Source organism: Montipora capricornis, chromosome 4 (genome assembly GCF_036669925.1).
Source record: "Montipora capricornis isolate CH-2021 chromosome 4, ASM3666992v2, whole genome shotgun sequence".
Classification (NCBI taxonomy): Eukaryota; Metazoa; Cnidaria; class Anthozoa; order Scleractinia; family Acroporidae; genus Montipora; species Montipora capricornis.
This window is the reverse complement of record NC_090886.1, coordinates 4,731,881-4,741,880: the sequence shown is the minus strand read 5'-3', so window position 1 is coordinate 4,741,880 and position 10,000 is coordinate 4,731,881. Positions and strand designations below refer to the sequence as shown.

The following is a 10,000-nucleotide window of genomic DNA, read 5'->3' as shown; positions in this document are numbered from 1 at the left end:
CCCCTCTTTGCTAATTTAAAATAGCCTTGGCCCCCCCCCCCTATTTTTTTCTACACCCCCCCCCCCCCCCCTCTCTACATAAATAATGACCGGTCCCTTAAAATAAGATAAACTTTTCAGCCCTCACAATTTGCATCAACTGCGCGCCGCGTCATTAATCAACAAAATTAATGCAAAAAACAGTCGGGGAATATTAACACAAATGCATATTTAAGCATACTTACAATTCATGTCATAAGTTCCTCTTCTTCTTCCCTATCATCGCCGATGAACTTCATTGAAGTAAAAAGAAAATTTCGCTTCTCACTCTCAAGAAGACGCAGCCGTCGTCACAGCCACATGCAGAGTTTTTCGAATCGAACGATGCAATCCCCGCGCAATTTCCCGCGCATGCTCAGACGTTTGACCGCAGTCTTTGGGGTTTTGGGTCAGCAGGTGAGCGCCCGGAAAGACTCTGGGATAATAGACTTGAACTATTTGTTTGATTGGTCGCTTGCATAACAATGGCAGTCCGACAGGAAGTCGATAAGTAATTCGGAAACCCCAGAATTTGGAGGGCGATTCAAAATCTAAAACTAGTTTCAGTACTGTTTGTTTTTTCTACCTCAGAAATATAAAAGTCACAAAAATCATAAAACGACGGGGTTTGAATTATATCTAATACCGCACGGGAATTTTCCCACGCTGCTAAAAACTGATTACTGTTACCGTTGCAAAAATACCGTGGGAAAACATTACATCAGTCTCTTTGAGGAGAAATCCGTGGAAGAAGGTCTTGTCGATGCCATTTTGAATTACGGAAACATAAAAATTGTAGCAGAAGAGGACATTGGTGTCGTTTCCACAAAAATTTGTCAATCGTGTTGCTTGCACGATGGTATTCTGAACGATGGAATGTACGCTGGAACACTAAAAATACACTTACCTAAAGCATCAGAAGCTTCATCTTCACTCGCTCTTACAGCAAGCCAGTGATCATTTCTCCAGTTTACTTTATGGTGTGTAAGGCTAAACGTTTTGAGTTTTGAAGAAAGCAACCGTGGACAATCTTCCTGTCGGTGTACGTTGGATCAGTGGCTTGATCTGATCGGCGTAATACAAGTTGAGAAGCTAAGTTAAACCTGCGATCAGGCCCACTTTTAGCTTCGCCCATATGTTCTCTATGTCGTCGCTCGCTAAAATTGGGCCTGACCTACCCTGCGAGCAGAGTCTCTTTCGATCTTCCAAGACTTATCTAGGAAGATCGAAGGAGACTCTGCTCGCAGGGTAGGCCTGACCAAAAGTCGATCAAGAATTCCGGACGGTCGGCCAATTTCGTGATCTGATTGGCTGTTGAAACGCCGGAAGTGAAAATACCATCGTGATTGCGCGGAGCTCTCGCGAAGTCCTCGAGACTCATCCGCCATAAGTGTACGAAAAAAATTGCTCTCTTTTGTTCTTACAATGCCGCGGACGGTGCATCTTAATTTATTTGTATAAATGGAGATATGCCATCTGAAACATCTCATAACTTGTCCAGAATCAGGTTTGAATCTCTGAAACGAGTGAAATTAGCGATTCCGTTGTCGAGCTCTGTGGCTATGTGGTTGAAAGTACTTTGGCACAAACTTCCCTGATGTTTTGAAAGCTAAATAGCTGGTTCTTTCAAATGGCAATGAAAGCCGATGCATATTGGTTTCCTCAGGAGCCCATCAGGTGGGCTCCTGGTTTCCTGGATGAGACAAAGGACACATATATCAACAGGAGAAGATGCTGATAAAATCGCAAGTTACACGAATGCATGTTTTGAATATCTGTGTATCAAACGGCTTCATTTACGGGTGTCTCGAAAACGAAGACCCTAAGACCCCTAAGATCCTAAGACCCTAAGGGAACCGGTCAAAACTACTATACTCGAACAGGGCCCACCTTTGGGATAGGGGGGGTTCTCAAAGACACCACCTATCTTCGAACTTATCACATGAACATTACCGACAACATTTTATTGGCTTTTAAATTTGAGTTGACACAGGAATATTCAGCTAGCAAGAGTCGGCATTACTAGACAAACAAGAAAAGTGAGGTTTGAATCTCACTGTCGGTAATCTTTTACTGCTGGATAGAGGGGTGACTATGCAATATAGACACCATCTTTTGATGTTAAGCAAGGGGTGTGCAGACGACACCACCTTCTATTTTGTGGTTTGGTGGGTCCTTTTCGAGTATAGTAGTTTTGACCACTTCACTAAGACCCGGAAAACTCGAAAAACTCGGAAACGAATAAAGTACCCAAAACCCTCAATTTGGCTAACACTAGGTCTAAAAACCAACATTAGGCCTAGCGTTAGCCAAATTGAGGGTTTTGGGATACTTTATTCGTTTCTGAGTTTTCGAGTTTTCGGCGGTCTTAGGGTCTTAGGATCTTAGGGTCTTCGTTTCCGAGACACCCTTTATTTACTTACTGTACATGAGACGGTTTCTTTGCACAATTTGGAGTCAAGATTGCTTCATAATATTTGCAGTTGATTTAACTTAAAACTCGCACTCCAGAAACTAAAATGGCATGTTTCCAGAGAGACCAATTGTACAAATTTAAAAGAAACTTTGCGAGTCCATATTACTGTTCGTACTCCATCAAAAAATTAACAGCCAAACTTATTATGATTTGACTGCGCTCAATTCTAGAAGTACACTGCAACTGAAGATATTTCCCGAAAAAATCACCAAAGAAACCTTCATGGGCAAACACGTTAAAGGAATAATGTATTTTTCTCTTTTTTTTTTTTCCTTTAAAAATCTATTGCCAAACCGTCCAACGACAAAATGCTTGGTTATCTCAATTACAAATTAAGATGTCAAGCTTAAAAGATTGCATATTCAGTGAAGTTCGGAGGAAGAATTATACCGGCCTTTGCCGCAATACAGTCGTCGAAAACATTCCCCATGCTTTAAATGTGTTTTTCTCAAATTAAAGCCAACGGTAACTTTCGAATTCGTTTATAATATTCCTCCCATGGTAATTAACTCTGGTCAAAACAAAATAGCGTGAATCTGCCGTCCACACGTGTATTGGTGTAAAGGAAGTAAATTTGATTGACCGATGAAGGACATGTCAATCAATCAAAAAAAGTCGGCGGAAGGAATTTCGAAGAGGAAAGTTGGTCAGGCTCTATTTTTCGTTTCACCAACTCCACGTTACCTACCACACGAAACTAAAATAGAGCCTGATCGCAGGTTATTGAGAAGCTAAATATTTTGAGCTGGCCAGCCGAAACATAGTACACCACTAAAATCACATCTTCGTTGTATCAGCTCTTGCTCAAAATATTTAGCTTCCAAAATTTTTGTTTCACGAACACTTTCAACCCGCCATTTCTACTGTTTGTTGTTTTCTCTTTTCTGTTTCCGTTTAAACTCAAGCATGCGCAATAAGACCGGAACCCACGTTTTCTGGGAAAATGGAGTCCATTACCCCAGAGTCTCTCCGGACGCTCACCCGCTGACCAAAAAGCCCGAAGACTCTGGCTACGAGATTGTGTGTGTCAAGTCTTGTCTTCGAAATTTGGGCTTAAATCCGTCAATTTTGTGACAAGTCTTGGACGTCTGTTACACCTTAAAGGTTAGTAACAATGAGGGAAGAGCATGAAGTATTTATTGTATTTATAGTGTTAGAGGATACCATGTGTATTTTGTGAACGCTTCTGTTGCCATCGGCGAGGTGCTTACTTGTGAAAGAGACCATGACAATGTGCATGACAAGTATGCTATAGCTGTGAAAAACGAAGACCAGACAATGGTTGGCCATGTTCCTATAGAGCTTTCCAAGATACTCAGCCGTATTTTACGGGACTATTTGGGGATTGAGGCAGAATGTATTGGTGCTCGGTACAACAAAGGCGAGCGGAAAGGGCTTGAAATTCCAGTGGATTATAAAATTATAGGAAATTACAAGTACCTAGAGAAATTGGTATCAAGAATAAAGGGAAGGGAATCAACTTCTGCTACTTCTGGTCTTAATATTTCAGAAGTGAAGAAATGCACCTGACTAATGTTTCAAATGGCTGAACTTCAAGGAACACAAGGTCCAAAGAAAACAAACAATTACAGACTTCATGAGACTTCTTTTATTTCACATTACGGTGTATGACATTTTTTTTTTTACAAAGTTGTATAGCACTGCAAATACTGTAGTTTTCTTTTCTGTACATGTCTTGTATTTGTGAGCAATGTAGAATTTTCTTTTTATTATATACATACTGAGACATACTCACTGAAACTCTGTTCAGTAAATTTCAAGAAAATGGAAGAGAATCGACAATTTTTTAGGTAACTCTTCAACTCTTAATGACACAGCCGAGGATTACGTAGTAAGTTCACAAAACAATACGAAATTCAAAGACAGAACCGAACGAGGTGTAAGATTGCTAAGTCGAAGCTAAATAGATATCTAGCAAATTTTATTGGCTCAGTTAGACGAAAGGATAGAGAGGACTATAAACAAGCCGCTAAGAAGTATGAACAATCCAGTAAGTGCATTAAACAAATCCATTGAATTTCTCGTGTGAAGAATGATGTTCGCGTGTTTACACAGTCTTTGATTTTCAGATTTTTAAATAATATTTTTCTGAATAAATTCCACTTATATTTTGGTAGCATTTAAAAATGTTTTCAAAGAAGCATGGTTATTTGACTGAGTTATCTATATCGCCCACGTCACTTTTAAATTTTCTTGTTCTGGCCGCCATGTGCCTGTGTAAGACTTATTTTGAAAACAAAAATTGCTGCATCATAGTACATCCATGAAATGTCTCATTATGAATACATGATAAACAGAATACACCGTGGAAAGTGCTTTGTACAGTTTTTATTCACTCGTTGTTTCGTATCATAAAACTCACTCGCTCGTTCCTCGCTCGTTCGTTTTAGTGATACTTTACAATAAACAAAGTCACCAAAGTTATACTTCTTAGTTAAAAATGCTTATGAAAATATCCCATAACTCATATGTAAGAACCTAATATATTTTGCTTGGCTAAACAGGTTCTTATATTTTGGGGTATAAAAATGGGAAATTTCTGCCAGCAGGTTCTTAAACCGCTAGGTTCTTACACGCAGGCTTTTACTGACTGGTTTGCCAACAGGAGTCCGTTTCTCGAAAGCCGTATATACTGGATGGATGTATTGATATTTATAAAATAATTAGGATAGTACGCGCACTCTCATTGGTATATAGGTGTGTTTAGACACGGCTGTGTCATCACACGAATTTTGATTTGTTATGTTGTCGGACGCGCGTTTTGATTGATTGGAAGGAAACATGAGCGTGTATCAAGAAAAACGTGTTTCAATCTAGAAGTAAAAAGACCAGCATTTCCCTTCATTTGTCGAGTTATCGACTGCGTCTCGGGTTTGCATAACTGTCTCGAATTCTCCCAACTTCCCCTCGTGTTTAGATGAGGCTATGGAAACACAGAAAACGTCCTCTATTCCTTAAATATCGAACATAAGTTATCACATATTTTTACAGAGCGCCATTTTCGCGTGCCACACTATCCAGTAAGACCCCAGGAAAAGCAATCTCTGACTTCTGCATGACTGGATAGTCTTCACGCATGAAAGAAAGTGCAATAATTAAAAGTGGTCACACTTTTAAGATTCATGCTTCGCGGGTAATATCAAGTTACGTTCTATCCTCAGCCGAAAATCAATTACGTTTAGTTTGTCACCGATTTCAACCAACTTTACACCGTTAAAACAAACCTGCCTTCACCACCGATATACAGCGAAAATGAACCGTAGTCGAACAAAAGCAATTCATTGTGCTGTCCGTTGACTGCATAGCTAAATGGCGTCCCATCATTAAGGCTACTGGATCGCATCCAAAGACACACAGTAAAACGACTCAAACTGGGCATGCCCCAAATGTTTACGTAGTCATTCACGCCAATGGATGAGAACTGAAGGGCATAGTCTATGCAGGAGAACAAAGGCATAAGTACGCACATCACTTTGAAACAGGGGGGCAGGGTTGGTGTAGTGGTGAGAGCACTCGCTTTCCACCGATGTGGCCCGGGATTCGATTTGTCGATTTGACACTTAAATAATGTTCAAATTTGCATACGGTAATCCCTTATGTGAAGTATGTATGTGACATATAGGCAATAAGTTATATGCTGGTTCAATCAATTTAATTCAACCTATTTTTTGCATTTCTTTATATCTATAAGAGTGGTTTTTAATTGAGCTTCGAAAAGTAATTATTCCGACTAACCATTAACGGGCTCAAATTGCACGATGAACCAACCAGAATTCGAAGCTCCTTTTACATGATTTATGTAACATTCTTAGAGCTCAAAATACGAGAGTGCAATTGGTGATGAGTTCTGATTTTGCTTTTTATTACATGAAAAAAAGGAAGGAGATTTTTAAGCCAATTACAAAGCATAGAATTCACAATTGCGTTACTTCTTTCGATATTCTCTTTAAAACTGCAATCTGTAGAAAGATGTGATAACTCACTGTTCGAAGAATATCCGGCAACATGGGCAGCACAGATCATAAGGCCAAAAAGCAACGAAGCGTATATAGTGAACATCTGTCGAAAAATTAGACAAATACAGACTTCAGTATATTTCTCCACTGTTTGAAAGTGTGTTTTTCTCCACTGTTTGACTGAACGAAATTGTTGAGTATACAGCCACCTACCATTTTTACCAAATTGAAAACTGAAATGATTATCAGGGAATGTTAAGTGACTATGACCAAGCTATTGGTATATGTTTAAAGAAAACCTTACGTTTTGAGTAGTTCTGGCGACGACTTCAGTGTGAATCATAAACAATCCAATGAAATATATCGATTTCCCGACCACTTTGTGCTTTCTCCTAGAAAAACTCAATCAACTGATGCAACGCACTTCTTTTATCTCTAAGACTGCCACTGCCTCAAAAAAAAAAAAGCACGCAATGCGTACATGTGGTAGTTCAGTAACAGCGCTGTATAAAATAGACCCTTCCACAGTTTGGTACTTTAAATAGTTTTATTGATATCATTCCAGGAGATTCAAGTTATCTTTGCGTAATATGTAGCTCTAATAGTACACGATATTGTTTTGGTACTTTAAATAGTTTTATTGATATCATTTATTCAACAAAAAATAAGGCCATTACGCTATCCGTAAATTCGAATAATAAATCTTCTCATGTTGCTTCTAATTTCGCGGCAATCTGCCGTGATGATTTTAGAAGGGTTTGTATGGAATCTTAAAAATTCGTTTATGGTCGTTATAGCCTGAATCTGTTCTTTACATTTCATGAAAATAATCTCAGTATAAATATCTTTTAGAAGACACTATCACTGTGGAAGTCTGTCTCTTTTTAGCGGAGCTACAGCGGTTCAAAGTCGGTAAAAATCCCATACATTTACTATAATATAAATATGGCTATGTTTGCCCCCCAACCAAGATGGCGCCAAAAACCGTGGAAGGGTCTATTGTCAACTGAGCAGGGGCACCCAACGACCAATTTGTTGTAAAATGTATTATTATACCCCAGTTAATGAAAATAAATGTTATTAAGGCACTTTCAGGTGTTTTTCAGTGTTGCTGGGAAAGCATTATCTGTTCCTTTTTCCCAGCAAGACACACAAGAAATTTCCCAGCCAGCTAGATAAAATTGGTTGGTTTCCCAGCCAGCTGATCAAATTTATTTCCGTGCGCTTTCAAATCCCTCGATCCAAAACGACCGAACAAAAGCGACAAAACCGGGACAAAACAGGTTTTTTCCGCAAGCGCAATCACTCTGACCAGCCGTCGTTTGTTTGTGACTACTCTCTGGGAGAGGGAAGGGTTTTTTTTTTTTTTTTTTTAGTCGTCCTCAGTCTTCAGAGTTTCTACAGCCAACTCGGGTTGAAATGCTAGAAAAAGTCATTAATTCCCAGGCAAAACCTCTATCAATAACAAAATTTTCCAGCCAGCTCATCGAAACACCTGTATTTTTGCCAGCCAGCAAGATTCCTCTGGGGAACAGATAATGTGAGGAACAGATTCGTTGGGTGCCCCTGACTGAGCTGCGTTATGTCTTCCAGGAGATTCAAGTTATCTTTGCGTAATATGTAACTCTAATAGTACACGATATTTTTTTGGTACTTTAAATAGTTTTATTGATATCATTCCAGGAGATTCAAGTTATCTTTGCGCAATATGTAACTCTAATAGTACACGATATTGTTTTGGTACTTTAAATAGTTTCATTGATATCATTCCAGGAGATTCAAGTTATCTTTGTTAATATGCAGCTCTAATAGTACACGCGATATTGTTTTGTTACTTTAAATAGTTTTATTGATATCATTCATTCAACAAAAAATAAGGCCATTAAGCAAGGTATGACATCCGTAAATTCGAATAGTAAATCTTCTCATGTTGCTTCTAATTTCGCGGCAATTTGCGGTGTTGATTTTAGAAGGGTTTGTATGAAAATAATCTCAGTATAAATGTCTTTTAGAAGACACTATCACTGAGGAAATCTGTCTCTTTTTAGCGGTGCTACAGCGGTTCAAAGTCGGTAAAAATCCCATACATTTACTATAAATTTTGCGAACTAAGCATCACAATCGCCCAACTCTTGAGGTTGTCCCTTGTTTGTGCAAAGTCAAAAATTTACTCTCCTAGCCGAGGTTATTTATCACTATGTAATTCCATCGTTTTGGAAACAGCAGCTGCTTTACTTATCAGCGTCACAAATTCTTGACGATTTTGGGGCTCATTTTGTTGAAACTCAAGCACGCTTCCAACAGACCAGTTTATGTTTGCGAGTTATGCACGCGCTGTGGGCCTGTTGTTACCACGGACTTACACTCTTACAACGCGGTGACATTGTGTGTAGTGCACTTAAAAACAAGAAAATTTTCGTCCCAGGAAAAAAGGCCGTTTTCGAAATATCAAATATTCAGCTTGATAGTGAGGCACTGAGGACAAAAACAATAGAAACACATTGGAATGAATGTGAAAAATAATAATAAAGTATTCTCGTTTGTCTCACGATGTAGTCACTTGTGCCGTAGATCGCGACGTTTCGACTGCATACTGCTTGTCTTCATCAGGCGATGACGTCGACTGGTTACGCGTCACCTTTTTAAGCAAGTTGCTCCGCTGTGATTGGTTGGTTTTCAGCAGCTGTGATTGGTGCATTTCGATCCTGTGTGTTGTTCCTTCGGCGGTCCGCTGTCGTATGGTTCTCCTGTTGTTGTGTTTCTTGATCGTGGGCACCCATGCTTCCGGAATTTCTTTTCCACTATCCCTGTTGATGTTGTTAGGGCGAAGTCTTATGTAAATCGCCTCTTTGACCCTGCGTGTGTACCAATGAGGATTACGATCAATAAACTTTACTTTGTTCCAAACCGGGTTGTGTCCGGTGTTGTTAGCGTGTTCTGAAACGGCGGAGGTCTGGGTACGGGCAAGCCGGATGTCTCGCTCATGTTCTTTGATTCTATCTTGCATAGGTCTTCCAGTCTCGCCGATGTAGACTTTACCGCATTCACAAGGAATCCTGTAAACCACGTCATCTCGTTTAGTCGGCTCGACAGCGTCTTTCGGTCGTACTAGATGAGATCTTAATGTAGTCTCCGACTTGAAAACAGCTCGTATGCCTTGTTGCCGTAGGCATGCGCAGCGGCGAAGTTGTTCGGATAGGCCTTTGACATAGGGTAAAACCGCAGTAGACTTGAACTCGATCGTGGGCTCAGCACTGCTACTCGGTTTTCTGGTCTTGGTGATTTTCTGCAAGAAAGAAAGAGGGTAACCATTAGAGACGAGAACAGAAGACAGGTGCTTCTTCTCCTTGTAGATAACAAAGGGTTTTGTTACGGAACTTTTGGCGCGCTCGTAGAGGCACTTGACAATACCGCCTTTTACTGATTGCGGGTGGTGGGAATCATACGCTAAGTACTGATCAGTGTGCGTAGGCTTCCTGTACACGCTGGTGGTGAGGCGGCCGTCCGGTTCTCTTGAAACTGCGGCGTC

The 10,000-nt window shown here is 40.0% G+C and overlaps 2 protein-coding genes across 3 annotated transcripts in view; both read right to left on the bottom strand.

Annotated features, from left to right (window-relative positions):
- Positions 1–6,990, bottom strand: part of LOC138045316 (neuronal pentraxin-2-like) — a 14,069-nt gene extending 7,079 nt beyond the window's left edge. Inside the window, exons 1-3 of the mRNA XM_068891761.1 lie at positions 6,776–6,990; positions 6,499–6,574; positions 5,740–5,950 (exon numbers count right to left, since the gene is read on the bottom strand). Coding sequence (XP_068747862.1) covers positions 5,740–5,950; positions 6,499–6,574; positions 6,776–6,814 — 326 coding nt within the window. The 5' untranslated portion in view covers positions 6,815–6,990. The remainder of the gene's footprint in view (positions 1–5,739; positions 5,951–6,498; positions 6,575–6,775) is intronic.
- A 1,330-nt stretch (positions 6,991–8,320) lies between these two features.
- LOC138045312 (uncharacterized) overlaps positions 8,321–10,000 on the bottom strand; it is a 4,054-nt gene continuing 2,374 nt past the window's right edge. For both annotated transcript variants that reach the window (XM_068891753.1, XM_068891752.1), the window contains one exon: positions 8,321–10,000. This exon is cut by the window's right edge. In XM_068891753.1, the coding sequence (XP_068747854.1) occupies positions 9,017–10,000 (984 nt within the window). In that variant the 3' untranslated portion in view covers positions 8,321–9,016.